Source organism: Coffea arabica, chromosome 4e (assembly GCF_036785885.1).
Source record: "Coffea arabica cultivar ET-39 chromosome 4e, Coffea Arabica ET-39 HiFi, whole genome shotgun sequence".
NCBI classification, from domain to species: domain Eukaryota; kingdom Viridiplantae; phylum Streptophyta; class Magnoliopsida; order Gentianales; family Rubiaceae; genus Coffea; species Coffea arabica.
In genome coordinates this window covers 114873-131473 of record NC_092317.1, presented here as the reverse complement: position 1 = coordinate 131473, position 16601 = coordinate 114873, and the positions used below count along the sequence as shown (strand labels likewise).

General features: G+C 38.6%; 2 protein-coding genes across 2 annotated transcripts; both read right to left on the bottom strand.

Moving 5' to 3' along the window:
• Positions 1-2398: 2398 nt before the first annotated feature.
• LOC113740774 (pollen receptor-like kinase 1) lies at positions 2399-5150 on the bottom strand. Its single transcript, XM_027268299.2, has 3 exons — positions 4250-5150; positions 3341-4114; positions 2399-3206 (listed from the first exon to the last, which is right to left on the bottom strand). The coding sequence occupies exons 1-3, from the start codon at positions 5007-5009 to the stop codon at positions 2569-2571; spliced, it is 2172 nt and encodes a 723-aa protein (XP_027124100.1). The 5' UTR covers positions 5010-5150; the 3' UTR covers positions 2399-2568.
• Positions 5151-6580: 1430 nt separating this feature from the next.
• LOC113742253 (histidine--tRNA ligase, cytoplasmic) lies at positions 6581-14422 on the bottom strand. The gene is made up of 7 exons (XM_027270050.2): positions 12908-14422; positions 11666-11845; positions 10062-10319; positions 9725-9859; positions 8304-8585; positions 7435-7575; positions 6581-7136 (listed from the first exon to the last, which is right to left on the bottom strand). The coding sequence occupies exons 1-7, from the start codon at positions 14252-14254 to the stop codon at positions 6837-6839; spliced, it is 2643 nt and encodes an 880-aa protein (XP_027125851.1). The 5' UTR covers positions 14255-14422; the 3' UTR covers positions 6581-6836.
• Positions 14423-16601: the final 2179 nt, after the last annotated feature.

Here is a 16601-nt window from a genome sequence, read left to right as displayed (position 1 = left end):
AAAGGGATTCCTTTTTTTTTTTTTATAAAAAAAAAAGTCGCTACTTGATATTCGTGTCAGGTGCATCAAATCACCAAAAAATATTTTTAAATGACTCCAGATCTATAAAAACGAGAGAAAAATGTTTAAAAGCCGTAGTTGATGAAAGGGAAACTAAAGATTTGATTGGCTTGAATATAAGATATTTTTTCAACCTAATCCAAGTCAGTTATGAGGTTTAATCAAAATTTTTTTGAATATAAACCTTTGTACTCATCGCATTTAGATATTATCTACATGGATGCAAGATCTAAACTTATGGGGTATCGAAAAGAATTAAATGTTTCTTCAAAATCTAATTAGTACGAACATATGAGTTATGAATTCCAAAATAATTCCTTAAAAGGAGTTACTAGTGATCCAAAATGAAACTTCCAAAGAAGAGAAAATTAGAATTTGTATGCATAAATATAAAAACAGACAAAGAGAGGGAAATGCAACAAAATGAGCGTGGGAATTAGGAGTTAGGACTCGTGATAAAATAATCTTTTTTATAGGAGAGTTAATGAGGTGCTAGGGCTAGATAGCGACATTGGCTCATTTCCATGCTTACATGATGACTTTTCTAACCAAAATAAACAAATGAACTATCTAATTTATTAACATCTACATGAAATGCCAACCTAACTGAAATGAGTTAAACACATATGGAAAAGGAATACAAAATAGGAAAAATAACGTTCAATTGAGAAAAGGCCATAAAAATGGAAAAACTATATGTATGAACTACGCTATATGAATTTAACATGTGAAGAATCTAAGAGTTTAGCATTGAACTAATATATTCTTACAAAACCTTATTAGTACTGGACTAGCAGGGAAACAGGATGAAAGCCATAAAAATAGTGGACTAATGTGGTGATGGTATATGTCCATCACTTGTGTAGTAATAATAAACCAAATAAAGTAGTACAAATTAAAGCAAGTGCATATGAGAGCACATAACACATAAACATACTGTCTAGATGTAAAATTTCTAAACAAAGTGAGTAAAACACATGAGTCATATTAAACACAAAATCCTATCCATTACATTAGGGGATCTAACTATAATCCTAAAGTGGAAAAGATAAAAATAAATCTATCTAACCTATCTATTACATTTCATCAGAAAGAATGCCCTAATTACAATTCTTACAAATGAAATTTACAATATAACCTATCCATTACATTTAGGTATTTAATTACCCTTTAAATGATGAGAAAGATTAAATTAATTAGAATAAATGAATAAATAAAGCTAAATAAGCATAATGATGAGAAATAGCAAAAGAAGTATATAAAATGTATAGCACATATTTGAGAGTTAAAGAGTGATACGGTAACTCTGTTTGAAGACAACGGCTAAGGTGAAAGAAAATAGACCTATCTAAATAACGTGCAAAATCTTACCTCAAATCAACAAATAAGGCCAAATCAAACTAACCCGCCAAGAACACATTTATTGCAACATTAATTTATTATTTTTGGGACTTTAACAATTGCTCTAGTTCTAGCACGTGCTGAAAATTGTCATTTACAAAATCTTTTTGCATATAAAACTAAAAACAAATGGTTTAACAAACTGTTAAGCAAAAATCACTCTACTATTCAAATGTACAAATTGCTATTTTTTCTACAACCATACAAATGTAAAATTTTCTGTGTTCACGCATGGTCCTTATAACTTTATGGCTAGGAGAAATTTAAGTTTTGAAAATTTGAGTTTCTTTTCATTCTCAATCCGATTTTATTATTCCTAATTAAACGAACAAAAAAAAATTGTTTTGTTTAATATTCAACCAGCTTAATTATAAAGAGCAAAATGTTATACTACTACTATTATAGTTTCCCTCACGATCCATGTTATTAAGAGATTCTTTAACGATTTTGACTTCCTTAAGACGAAGAAGCGAAGGAATTTTGGAAATGATTTGAGGAATAGTACGTAGTAATTCCGTAATTAATAGACACATGCAGGGATACAAATGATAACTAATTAAGAGGAGTATTATTAAATACCTAGCTAATAGTACAGATAGTTAAATGGGTAGAATTGAATTTTGAGGCTTTTGATTTCATACCTGCAAACTTTTGAGGGAAGAGTGAAACTGAAACTGATGATGGTAATTAAGTTTTCATAAGTTGCAAAACATAGGATATGAATGCGGAGATTCATTAAACTGATGGATCAGTCCAGAGTACGTCCAATGTACGAATGAATAATTACCAAGAATCTGGAAGTGAGGGGAAACCAAAAAAAAAAAAAAAAAAGAAATTCAAAGAAGCCGCAATTGTGAAAGACCAATTCTAATCAAGTCAACAACGTACTGATGCTATGTAGTAGTATGTACCAAAGAAAAAGATGAAAAACCTAGAAAAGAGAGCCAAAACAAATCAATTGCAACGAGCTGAATTTTTAATTCCCTAGCTAGAAAAAAAAAAATATATGGAGTACTATCGTGTTTGGAATTTTGTTTATTAGTCGAGGAATATTAAGTCAAAAGTACGTCTCGCAAGAGCAGATACCATTTTGGTACCAGCCTCAATTCATCCATCAAATTCCATCCCATCCCTCTCCTTAACATCTTCAATCTTTTCAACAGCCTCCTTCAAATCCCACCTGGTTTCCGCGTCCTCTTCGCAACAACCAACTCCGATCCTTAAAAGCTTCCACATCTCTCCTGCACTGTTGTCGGTGTCACCCATTTCTCTGTCGAAGTAGGCTTGATGACCAGCTTCCTGCTGATGATCTTCGGCTGCCTTTATAGAATTTATCCATCCCGCTACTTCGGATGATTTATAAGAATAGGAGGAGGATGATACTCCCGTGCCTTGAGCGATGTAGTTTGCGGGAAAGTTGCTGGTGAGGATCTCTAAAATCAGAACTCCAAGATTCCAAACGTCCGTTTTCCTGGTGGTGCGGCCGTGTTGTACGTATTCTGGAGATTTGTAGGCCACTAGTAGGTGTTGAACTTGCTCAGGGTTAACCACCGGCACTAGAGCGTAGTCCATCAAGAGGGGCTGGAAGGTCTTATCCAACACCACGTTGGAAGACTTCAGGTGACCATGAGCTAAGCTCACGCTAGGAAGCTCATGGTGAAGATAAGCCAATCCTCTTGCGACTCCTTTCACAATTTTCAACCGAGTTGGCCAGTCGAGAGCTGGCTGCTCCGCAGAATGGTTACCTGATGATGACCAACGCGGAAAAAAAATCCATAATATAATGGAGTACTACAGTGTATTATTTAACATGCATTACAAGTAGTTAGCTAGCAATTACCAAAAAATTAATGGATGAGTACTATTGATCCGCACGTACCGTGAAGATGACTGGCCAAGTTGCCATTTTGCATGTAATCAAACACCAACAGCTTCTCCTCTTTTCTGTAGTAATATGCCACAAGGGGCAACAAATTAGGGTGGACGAGTCTCCCCAGCCTTCTCATGTGCTCGTGAAAATCTTCTTTCCCGACGTTGCTCATTTGCTTAAATCGTTTCACAACAACCGCTTGCCCATCCATAAGTACAGCCTTGTATGAAGATCCGAAGTTGCCGCTCCCTAAAACTTCCGCGGACGCTCTCAGCAGGTCCTGCAAATCGAATTTTTGCCGGTCCTCTCTCACAAATGACAGCTTGCTTGCTTCGGCCTTTGCCTTTCTCGAAGTGACGGCATTACCGCCAACGCTGGCCATCTGATTATCAGCAGCGCCTGCCGCCGCAGCAGTCTGTTTATTATAGGGTTCCGGCACTCCCGCCTGCGTCATGCCCTTACTGCCGCCATTACTACCATTACTTTTGCTATGTTTTTCTGATGATGACGGCGATGTTACCGCTTTCCCAAGCCTCGGCGTCTCTTTCTTACTACGTCTATATATGGCGAGAAGCACCGCAATACCAACCAAGGCCACCAAAATGGCCAGGGCAACAATAACGGTTCTGGAAACCGACGAAGCTTTCTCGCCGGTTACCTGAGGAGGGGCAGGATCGGCGCTATCTGCAGATGGTGCCGAAGTTGGAGAAGGTTTCCGGTCGGGGAGAGGAGAGGGAGAATTGCATGATATCGCTAGAGGTGGTCCGCACACACCCTTGTTTCCTGCACAATTAAATCCAATATTTCCGTCTTAATTTTCGCATATAGATACAACTGCAAAATTTGCACCAGTGGGCTCTAGGAAATGCATGTGTACACACACAGCAACATGGATAGAACAGAATAGATAGTACGTACCTGCGAAGGAGCTTGGATCCATTTTGGCTAGACTAGATGGTATCGGACCCTGGAGTTGGTTGTTAGACACGTTAAGCGCCTTGATGCCTGGCTTGAGATCTGGAATGGGCCCTGTAAATTGGTTGTTCTCCAGCCTCAGTTCTAAAAGCCTAGGGGTGGCCAGCGTCGCGGGAATATTGCCCGTAAACCTGTTATTTGCCAGATAAACTTTCTTCAAAGAAGCCATGCCATTGAAAGCATCCGGGGGGATCTGTCCAGAGAAATGGTTGTTGGACAAGAAGAGCGACTTGAGGGCGCCGAGTTTCTTCCATTCGGGCATCGGACCCTCAAAGCTGTTGTTCATCAAACTGATGGTGCGTAAGGAACGCAAGGGAACCAGCGCATCCACGTCGATCTGTCCCGTCAGCCTGAGGTTTTCGAGCTGCAGACCCCAAACGACGCCGTTAGAGCAGAGCACGCCCCGCCACGTTGCGTAGTTCCCTGCACACGGGGAAGGAGCGACGGAGGGATGCCAGGTGTCAAAAACGTTGACGTAAGCCAATGAGCTTTTGAATCTCAGCAGGGCTTGCGTCGTGGTGGTGGTGGTGGTGTCTACAGGAGGAGCACCGGACGCCAATAGCACCCATGATGATGATGATGATGATGATGATGATGAGAAGATCAACAGCATCAATGCAATGACACCGGTGGTGCCAACATTAAGTTTGGTACCATGACGGGGGGCTGGTGCTGGTGGGCCTCTACAGGCGCCCATCAGCATTCTTTAAAGTTGACAATCCACGACGAAATAAGTAATGATCCTACAATGATATCTTATAGTATTTTGTGCCGATATGATTGCCAACAGTAGGCGGCTGCAGAGGGAGGAATCGCCTTCCTGGGATGCCTTTTGATGATCAGAGCATATATATGAATGGCTCTCTCTCCTCTGTCTCTTATTCCTACTTAACTAATTCTACCTTCTCCTCTTTCTTTTCTTTTTTTTTTTCGTAAAACAATAATATATTTTTCTTTTCCCTCGTCTTTGCTCTCTCTCTCTCTCTCTCTCTCCCTGTTTTTTTTTTTTTTTCTTTTTGTGTTTTCCCTTAATTTTTGGGTGTGGAGAAGAGGAGAAAGTGGAGAAAGAGAGAGAAGTTTGCAAAGGGCTGAGGATGGCTAGAAAGTTAAAAGAGTGTTTTTGCCTAGAATAGAATACTCCTAGTGTCCCTCCCTCAAAAAAAGAAAAAAAAAAAAAAAGAATACTCCTAGTGTAAAACTAAAAAATAAAAATAGAGCATTTGGGGTGGCTGAATTGGGTCCCGGTTCGTAGGAGGCTGTGAATTCTCTCACTCAGGAGGAGGTTCTGAATTTTTCTGGGTTCTCCCCAGCCCATCTGTTTGTTGCCCGTATGAATGGGTTCAATGCCAGGTTGCTAGCAAAACAAGTCCCTCCCATTCTCCACCTTCCCAATATTTCCTGAATGCACGTCCGAGATATTTTAGGCAAGCCTTTAATTTTGAAACTCAGAAAGACCAAAAAAAAAAAAAAAGTATATTATCTACTGAATCAAGTGATAGATTCGAAATTGAGCTTAAAATCCTAATTGACTAACCAAAACACAGAGCTTATTACCTTTCACACCCGTCTGATTTGACTTGATGCCTCAGAGTCGTTTTCCATTCCAACTTCTTTGCAATTACATGATGTTGTTTTCTGAATGAAAGTGATCGGAGTATTTCAATGAAAATTTGACGTGTAATCAAGCCAATAAAATGTCTAGATATTTCATGGTGAAAAATAACCTTACTCATCATTAAGAATTTCTGCTGAGATGCTGAAATTTAGAAATTTTTTGTTCAAATCCTTCTTTCTTGTCTTGTCGCCGCTGCTTATTAAATCTCACCCCTATCCTACTAGCCAACAAAAAAAAAAAAAAAAATTTTTTTGTTTTTCAAAATGCAATTATTTCTATACAAAAAAAATAACTTGAAAAATGTATAAATTAGTCATAAAAAGTAAAGCGTGTAAATAGATAGGATGTGCCTTAACCTTGATTGGTCTCAGCCTATAAACTCAAAAGTTCAATATCTAGTTGACTGACTTGGGCTCATTGAAAACCAACCCTACTTTCGGTCGGGTCAGCTAGCCTGGAATTTCAACTTACTGCGGAGGAGCCTTTCAATTGTCACTGCTCCTATCATCTTCAGAGTCTGCGTAATTTCGTATTACTGCCACTCTTCTTCACAATTAAACATCTCTTCTCATGCTTCACAGTTTGAAGAAAACACAAGTTTCACACACACACACACACAATGAGACAACTAATGGTGAATTTAAAGGCAACTTGCAAACTGAACAAGGCTGGCTTTATTTCTCTGTCTCTCTTTGAATACAAAAGCTACACATGCCGATTTTCAGCCGTAAAAGAATGAACCGCCGAGCAATGTAAGCAATCACCACCACAAACTCAATAGGCCCGAAAGATCCAAGGAAAAAAAAAACGGATCCCTTCCTTCTCAATAATCAGCATTTGCTTCACAATCATCAACCCAATGTAACAAAACCTAGCATTTGCTTCCCAATTAATCAGAATCTGCAATTTTACAATTTATTTATTTAGCCGCATGCAGACCTCCTCCACAAGCCTACTTCGAGGTATATCATAGTCCTTAGTGGCCACGACATCTTTTAATTTAACTACACCTTGACTAAGTTCATTTTCTCCAACAATTAGCATCCAAGGGATCCTCGAATCTCTGGCACGTCCGATGTGTTTCATCAGTCTTTTATCCAACATGTACTCAGCTTTTACTTTGGCATCCCAAAGTTCGCTTGCCAGTTCAGCACCCAAAGACAGGTCATCGCCCAAAATGCTCACTAGGACTTCAGTTTCAGTAGCCCGCATCGTCTGCAAGGATAATATTAGAAGAAAATCAGTGATGACAGCTTTGACCTCAATATTCAACTTCAGAATTACGTGGACTTGTTCTTGCACGATCGTAGCCACTAGATTATTTCACCACACACTTACTTTTGGCAAAAAACTACTGCAGAACATAATAATGGGTAGAAGAAAGGATTGTGACCGTTGAGAAACATATATTTTCAGAACTTCTACTAGGAAAGAGACTGCAGAGCAAGCACTTCAATTCAACAATTGTCTTCAAATAATTAATAAACAGGCTACTACACTAAATTCTACTTACCTCGTTTCTATCTTTCTGAAGCTGTTCCATTATCACAAATACTCGCTCTATTCCTAGACTGATGCCAACTGCAGGGACCTGCTTTGTGCCAAACATTCCTACAAGGTTGTCATAACGTCCCCCAGCAGCAATTGAACCAACCTGCAAATTTTATTTTTGAGGGTGAAATTACTTATAAATAGCAATCAACTACACACTGCCTTGCAAACTTGAAATGAAGCCAACCCTAGGTGGGGAGAATTATGTCCTTTAACACCTGTACCCTCTACTATCTTGTGATCAAATTTAAGCCACTTGGAAGGCAATAACTCTAGAGAGAGTTGACAAAACACACTACCTGGCCTGTCAAACAGGTTCATGCTGAGCATTGCTGCTATGGAGCAGGACGCTAAACAAATTGTAATCATATAGAACAAAATCCAACACTACATACAACTGGAGGAGGAAATGCAGAACTGAATTTTTTTTTTTTTGCAAACAATAAAGAACACGACAAGTGCTTGAAGAGCAATGATCATTTAGGGCAAGATAAGAATACAACCTTTTGCCAGCTACATGAGGTGTTTTAAGCATGAAAGCATTTGACAGGATTTTTATATGAAGGGTCATGTCTCAAAATTGACAAGAAAATGTGTAATAATTTTGACCAACATGCATACAAGAGCTAAAAGTAATTATATTAAATTATTTCCTTTCAATTATTCAATTTTACAGGAGATAAAATACATAAGCAAAACAACACTGATAAAATGGAAGTAGTAACAATTGACAAATAATGGACATTTTAAGGAAAGTCATAACCAACATAAAAATATAAAAAACAGATATCTGTGAAATACAGTTCAAGATCTTTTAAAATAAAAATCTACCTGTGTAGACCCTTTAAAAACAGCTTCAAATATGACTCCAGTATAGTAATCAAGGCCTCTTGCAAGACTCAAGTCAAAAACCACTTTGCTGTCGCATTTAGCTTTTCCTAAAGCTTTGAATAAGATCTCCAATTCGTTCAATGCAAGGTGGGATTCAATGTTCTCCAAGAACTCACTGCCCTTGCGTTTCAACTTACATAACAGTTCCATGGGGGGTCCCCGTTCTTTAACAAATGTGCCAATTGCATCTGCAACCTCTTCAGTTAAACCCTTCTCATTCACCTGAATCATCACACTCAAAACAATAAAAACTTCGAAGGCCAATTTTTCAGAAAATGGAAAAAGTCAATAACACAATTGTCCATTTTAAAAAGGAAAAATCAACACAAAAAAAAGAGCGATAGACGCTGAAGCTTCCTTCACATAACAGACCAGCATTTTTAGTATCTCTTCGTTATAAGAATGGTTTGCAGTTTTGAATTGCCCCCATCTGAATCCCATAAATCACCAAGGTTCTGATCAATGACAAAAGTTTAGAACATTAATCAAACATATTTCTGTCCTTTTTTACTTTCAAGAAACAGCTGCAATCATTCTATTACAGATTTTGAGTTCACCATTTCATGGATGTCTCAAATCAAGTCACTTTAAAGTCTAGAAACCCAACATTTTCCTAGACTGAAAATTAAAGGCCATTTGATGATCATACAGAATTATAGGTAAACGAACAACCCTACACCAAATATAGTAGTTCTACAACTATAGCACAAGTGGAAGATGGCAGCCAACAAAAAGTCGGGGGGGGGGGGGGGTGAGGGCTGGGGGGAGGGAAATTGATGCTTAGGTACATGCAGGAGAACTAACTGCACTTCAAACAGCAGTCCATCTTTTACTACTGTCAAACACAATAAAAAGCTCTGGACTAGTATTTCAAGGCTTCAAATATCTGAGTGTTCCAGAAACATGGACATTTATAAGACATGACAAACGTAAACATAGTCATATATCACAGCTATGATCACTCATTACAGCTTTTGAGTTCACCGTTTCATGGGTGTCTCAAATCAAAGTCACTTTAAAGTCAGAAACCTGACATTTACCATTCACAGCTTTTGAGTTCACCGTTTCACAGATGTCCCAAATCAAGTCCTTATAGTCAGGATTACATACGCTGAAAATTAAAGGTCCTTGATGCTTTAAAAAACCGACTTAAAAGGCAAATAACTAATCAGATTAGAAAACTAATTAATTAGAAAAAAATGTTTCAGGACAAGGACAACTAGAGGGCTGTCTACTCTGAAAAATAATTGGAAAATTAGCTGACTTAAATTTGAACTAAAATTACAGTTACTAGTAAGAGTGGATAAAGTAGTATAACAGAACATAAACACCACAAGTAAACAGTAGATGCAGGGCCATACCATTTCTCTCTTTATCTGCTCAAAAGATTGTTTGTCTAGTTTGTCGATGCTAGAACAAATAGTTCTAAATTTTTCCTGTGGCACCCCACATATGGCCATCATACCATCTAGTAACTTTCGATGATTCAATTTCACCTAGAAAAAGTTAGATGCATCAAAAAAATTTACCAGCCACATGATATCTTTAAAAAAAATAAAAATAAAAGCACTTTAGGAAACTGCAATATTCTGCTGGGATTTAAGGTAACAAAAGACTAATGAGCAGGGCGGGGAACAAAAACAATGTCAACCTCATAATGCCCAATAACACACTTGATTAAATTTCTCAATAAATTACCTCATAATCCCCAATATCAAGCTCATTTAGCAATTCAGTCAGTATCTTGATGACCTCAAAATCTGGCCCCATTTTTTCAAATTGACCAGCAATATCAAAATCGCATTGATAAAATTCACGAAATCTTCCCTTAGATGGATTATCCCTCCTGTACACCTTTGCTATCTGATACCTTTTGAAAGATGTAAGACCATTCATAGCCACATATCTGGCAAATGGGACAGTCAGGTCATAACGGAGCGAGCAAAGTTCTCCACCCTGCGCAGAAACACATGATATTTAGTACTAGAAAGGAAACCCACAATAATGGTTGTGTTATATTAAAGCAACATATAACTCGTATTCATTTTGACTAAAATTTAATTGAAATCAGAACAAAGAGAATCATAATTCTTCCGCACCTACAAGCAAAATCCAACCATCAAACAAAGAACAAACTGAAAACTTTCAGATATCAATTACTACAACAGTTCTTTGTTTGAAGTTATATGTATGTCAATTGTTTACATAGTCAAACTGGACTCAAGCTTTTGTTTCAATTTTAATCCAATCATGCAGTAAACATGCTGAATGGAAATTAATCATTCCATATAAGTTACAATCACAATAAGGACCTAAACCATCATGTCATGTACATTTCCCCATAAAGAAAGTCAACAGAACTACTGCTATATCTGTATTAGATAATGAAACTCCTTTAAATGGTATTGATACAAGATAGCAAATCCATCATCAAGATGACACAGAAAAAGGAACTTAAGTTTGGGAATTTCGTTTAGAAGTAATTTATGAGTCTAGATTGTGGTTCATTTCCTTATTTCATGTTCGTATTCCATGTTTCCTTATTTTATGTCTGCTTGTCAGGGATCAGTTGTGGCTGCAAATTCAACAGTCAACCACAGGAGGAAGTTCCAGGATCAGCCACTATACAGTAGCAGCTTTACAGGACCACCTAGGCCATCAATGTGTCAATAAAGGTCACCTAGTTGGTAGAGATTTACCAATACATGTATTAGCTTGTATTCATAAAAGTCCTCGGAAAAATTTCTTCTTACCTTTTGGTTCGGTCTGAAGATTTCTTCTTCTCTTCTCCTATTACTCCATTAGTTTCTCATCTTTCCTACTTGTTCATACACTGTCCCTGGCTGCAATCAAAAGCTATCTACACTCTCAATAACACCATTTTATCCAGATCTTAAACTATTCTGAAGAAGCTCATGATCGACCTCAACCCCTCATAAAGATATTTCAAGCCTTTACAGTTTTATTTGTCTTAAAAAAGTAGGAGTTGAGGTGAAGAAATAAGTCCCTCCATCACTAACAGGCACATGTAAGGAATATCTATGAGTATAGTCTTTTGTGCATGCCTAAAACAACTCATTCCAACCCATCTTAGATCAATGGAGAGCCTAAAACAACCCAAAACCAACCCAACCTGGATCAGCAAGACAAAAATTTTGCCAATCACATTATCCATACAAACCCCATTAGTAAGATGCAACCAATGGAAAAAGAAAAATGAAATAGCAGAATCACACAAAACAATAATCATCATCTGAAGAAATTTTCCTCAAAATGAGCACAGAAAATTAATCATAACACACCTGATCAGCAAGGTCATAAATCAACTTTGAGTCTTCGCCATACTTTCCCATAAGAGTCTCTCTCAATTCGAAGGCCGGTGTATCAAGAGCTGTGGCTCCATGCCTCTTAAATACGTCAACAATAATTGAGAAGGCTTTCTCCCTTACAGTCATCTGTTCTTTTGCAAAATCTCTCGTTCCCTGTTACAAAACCTCCAACCTTAGGCATAATATTTCATTATTTTTTTTAAGAAAAAATTATTATTCAACGAATGAGAAAGTCTTATCAGGGAAAGGAAAGCGCAGATGCAACATAACATACAGCATTATCAAAGAGTTGAAACAAGGATACGTATGCCATAACACATCAAATAATGAACCTCACTGCAAAAAAAGAGGAGTCATAAAGGAGCATTCCAAGATGAGATATGTACCCACCACAGCATACCAAAGAAAACATTAAGACTAAAACAAGACCACATGGATTCTATTATTTCCAGCTTTGCCTAATTTCACAAAGCAAAAACCAGAAGACCTCAAACTCCCTCTTTAAGTTTAAGATCTACCTGTTAGGTACCTGGTTTATTAGCACGATACCAAAAAAATCTCAAGAGACCATGTCTATGTGCCACTATTGTGTTTAAGATCCACCAAAAGGACCATTTCTAGAGCAATCTAAACATATTAGATGGCACCAAAACCTTGAAAGCCATGTAACTATTAGATCTTAACACAATCTTAATATGAAATCCTAGCCTATATCAAAACAAAAGGGAAACAGAGGACAAAGATAACTCAGACCCAGCAGTTTATAAATCATTCCAACTGCCAGAAGAGAAGTGGTAAATTCATTGACAATAGTCTAGCAGCGCATGGAAGAATATCCACATAATTGGCACATCATCCGTACCCAAAACCACAGAAATTAGCAGGAAAGAGTAAGATGCAGATGGAATAACCTCCAACGAATAGTTGCTTAAAAACATTTGTCAGGCCTTATTAAAATATTAAAAATATAAATGCCCAGATGCCTCAGAATGGATTGGGTCGTTTATTAAGCATGAATGATAAGTTTCTCCATATTGTTCACACAAGTTGGCAAGCTTACAGATGTTCTGAACAAGGACGCATATTGTTAACCAAGTATAACGAGAATTCCTAGCTCCTACATTGCCTATGAGATTTGGAACATTTTTAGGGAATTAAAAAAAAAAAAAAAGCTACAGAAGGAAGGTGAATATGAAGGGATAATTAAATAAATACCTTGGGGAGCTTGGGGAGCCTTCGACTTTCATTGCTCGCCACGATATCTTTCAGTTTTTCCAGTAAAATCTCAAATCTAGAGTTACGGGGGTCCAAAAAAAAGAGAAAATCTTGAGCCCATTTCTCAAATAAAGTAGAAGCTGAGATGGAATTGGTTTCATTGGCCGCCCCATCCCCACTTAGCAAGCTTTCCTTGATGAACTGCATCAAGGCTGAGGATCCTTTCCCCAAAACTTTTTTTCTCCTTTCACCCTTTTTCTTATCAGCACCAGTAGGAGCACTAAGAGGTGGATTTTTGCTCTCGGTAACTGCTGCAATTATGCCACCGCCTTCCAGGGACACAAACGCTACAGTGGCCTCCCAACAAACAGTCTTCCTGACAGCCTCCAACAAGCAATAAATCTGGTGCACAGACCTAATGTAATCCTTGTCGATTAGGGCCGCCTGAGAATAAGAGAGGAGTTGTTTAATGGAATCAATTTTGCTGGAGGACCTCTGAGCTCCCAAAATGGAGCGTAATTCGTCAGAGGGAAGCGAATCAAGGAGAAGCTTGGCTCGGGAGGAGCTGGTATCAGCTAAATTGTAAAGAGCCAGAGCCAGAGATGACAGAGCGGTAGACATGGCTTCGGCACTGCCAGCTCTGAAAGCTGCACAGCTCAACTGGACACGTGTCCTATAGTGCAGAAGTCGGCATACTTCCCTAAAATTGCCATAGACAGCAGGTATCCTGGAGATGGCCGGGGTAGCAGAAGTAGGGTTTTTGCTGTTGACGACCAATTTGGAACCATTGAAAAAGACCTTGAAGTCGGAGGCGACAGCGACGTCATCCTTAGCGAAGGAGCCATCCCCAGAGTCAGTAAGATTGAAACAGGAAAGGTCGGCCCTGAGGGCCTCACAGGAGAGGGCAGCGACAGCATCAGCAACGGGGCCAAGAGCAGAAGAGCCGTGGTCCAAAAGAGCGGAGATGCCATCGAGAGCGGCAAGGGAGTAGTAGTCAACATCGTTTTGCTGGGGGACGCCACCATCTTGAAACTTGTAGGAGCGTGGGCCAGACTCATCTAGGTTGAGGAAGACATCATAAAGCTGGGTGATAGCGAAGGCGGAGGAGGAGGAGAGGCAAAGGAGGTTATTCAAAAGGACGAGGACGGAGGCTCGGGTCTCTTCAATCGTTAAATCATCGGGAATGGAAAACGAGACCTCGGGTCCGGCGGACGACGATAGCTTGGAGATGGCGGAGGAGTCCAAAGCTAGTCGAGCGAGGCCGTTGGCCAACTCGAAAACGGAGGACGACGAGAGCCATTCCCCACCTAAGCGCACAACGCGAGACAAGAAGGACTCTGCCGCCATGTTTCCGGAAATCTCTCCCAGCAGGTTGCCGCCGGGAGGATCGGTAGGAAGAGGACTCGGGGTTTTTAAATTCTAGGGTTGCGGCGAATGAAATTACAGGGTGTGTTTGGTTCTATGGACTGGGGTTTGGAGGTCGGGTAACCCAGCATACGGCCAATTAGTTTGGTATCGGAGACGGGTAACCGGGTACAAAATGTTTGAAATGTTTTTTTTTTTCGGAAAATTTGTCAAATTGGTCCCTAACATTTACCAAAAACACTTTTTTAGTCCTTAACATATAAAATCAACCAAAATGATCCTTCACATTTAAATTATGAGCCAATTTGGTCATATTGCTCATTTTTGCTCATTTCTCCTGCTAAAAATAGCACGCCCCCCTCATGTGGTCATATGTTTAGGGGCAAAATCGGAAAACACATTTCATTACCGGTCGAAAGAAGCCATCTTTTCTTCATCTAATCACCTCACTAACCCATGAAATTGAAGAGGGAAAATACAGTAGCAAGAAATTGGGAAGAAGAAGCTGACGTTTGACGAGTAAAATTGATCCAAACGAGTGATGTCTTTGTGGAAAGGAACCCATCATTGTGACTTTTTGGAAACCTGCAATCAGATACTTACAAAATAGTTGTAATACTTGGGGAGGGGGGGAGGGTGAGGCATCTGATTTTTTGTTGGTTGGGGGAAGGGGAAGAAGAGATAGAGAGAGGTAGTTACTTTTGGCGCTGGAGGGATTTGAGGATGGAAGCTTTGGAAGACTCGATCTCCCATCCATGTATCCGAAGTCCAACCCGCTCGTCCGGCAGCAACTCCGCTCCGGTTTCTTTCAATTCTTTCTGGTCTGCCTCCCACTCCATGCCCCCTACCTCACAAAACAAGCACCGTCACGATTTATGTCCAATCCTGTTCCAGATTCTGCAACCCCCCTTCTGCTGGGCTGGCGACTAGAGCTGGTTTTCTACATCCACAGGGATGCTTTCCGAACGGCGATGGATTCCAACTACCGCTTTTTGTGAAAGGTCTGAATCGTCATTGCATCTTGTTTGTGTCTGTGTGTGTGTGTGTGTGTGTGTACATGCCCTCTTAATTTTCTTCACAATTTTCTGGCCAAACCTTCAATCTTTTCTCAATCACACCCTACAGGTTTGTCGTCGTCATCATCGGCAATACATTTCCAAGTTATGCTTGTTAATTTGGGGATGCAATTAGGGTTTCTTCAAACTGTAATTTGAGGGCCAAAGGTGAAATGTGTATTTTGGTGGTGGTCCCCTATCCTTTTACCTTCAACCGGTAATGAAATGTGTTTTCCGATTTTGCCCCTAAAAATATGACCACGTGAGGGGGGCGTGCTATTTTTAGCCGGAGAAATGAGCAAAAACGAGCAATAGGACCAAATTGGCTCATAATTTAAATATGAAGGATCATTTTGGCTGATTTTATATGTTAAGGACTAAAAAAGTGTTTTTGGTAAATGTTAGGGACCAATTTGGCAAATTTCCCTTTTTTTTCACCCCCTAAGTTTTATGTGAGATTTTTTTTTAAATATACTGCCAATTAGGGGAAATGTTTTTTTTCCTCCCCTAAGTATCAGGCTATCAGCACTGTTAATTAAGGATAGCTAAGGGTGTGCATTCGATGCAAAAGCGGTAATTCGGTGCAATGAATTCGATTATTCGATCTATAGAAATCTAAACCGTTTTTAATTTCGAATTGGCCATAACCGAATTCATTCCACAACCAATTTCAAATTCGAAAACGATAATTATTAAAAAAAAATTGATTTTTTAAAAATTATTACTGATTTGATCCCCAAATTTATTCATAATTTAACACATTACTTATGTTCTAATCATTTTGTGGTTTAATTTAATTGGCATTTATTTGATCACTTATACTTAGAATCCTTAGTCTATGATTCAAGAAACACATAAAAAGTGATTAATTTAAGCTAGAATAAACCTTAGACTGTACAATAATTAGTGATAATTTATGAATTTATAATTTACAATGATTAATAATAAGTAATATTAGTTGCAAACTTACAAATTACAATGATTAGTGATAAGTTATATTAGTTACAAACTTATAATTTATTTCAAATCAAAATAAAACTTATTTGCTTACATATGTTATTGTGAGAGTCAATACACTAATACATTGATTTGCAATTCACATGCATTCACTTACACTGCTTAGTTGTCTTATTTATACTTAAAGCCTTAAGATTAGTGAATAGATAATCTGAATTTTTATGTTAAATATGTAATATAAATTTAGAGCACACTAATACTTGCAAGTTACAGATTACGCATTCAAATATTCAATAATTCAAACATGTATGATCAAT

Excerpts from the sequence above, each read along its gene's own strand:
- LOC113740774 (XM_027268299.2), bottom strand. The coding sequence starts at position 5,009 with ATGCTGATGGGCGCCTGTAGAGGCCCACCAGCACCAGCCCCCCGTCAT. Across the intron at positions 4,115-4,249 it reads GGATCCAAGCTCCTTCGCAG|GAAACAAGGGTGTGTGCGGA; the intron begins GTACGTACTATC and ends TTAATTGTGCAG. Across the intron at positions 3,207-3,340 it reads CTTGGCCAGTCATCTTCACG|GTAACCATTCTGCGGAGCAG; the intron begins GTACGTGCGGAT and ends GGTCATCATCAG.
- LOC113742253 (XM_027270050.2), bottom strand. The coding sequence starts at position 14,254 with ATGGCGGCAGAGTCCTTCTTGTCTCGCGTTGTGCGCTTAGGTGGGGAA. Across the intron at positions 8,586-9,724 it reads AGCAGATAAAGAGAGAAATG|GTGAATGAGAAGGGTTTAAC; the intron begins GTATGGCCCTGC and ends GTGATGATTCAG. Across the intron at positions 7,576-8,303 it reads TTTTTAAAGGGTCTACACAG|GTTGGTTCAATTGCTGCTGG; the intron begins GTAGATTTTTAT and ends TAAAATTTGCAG.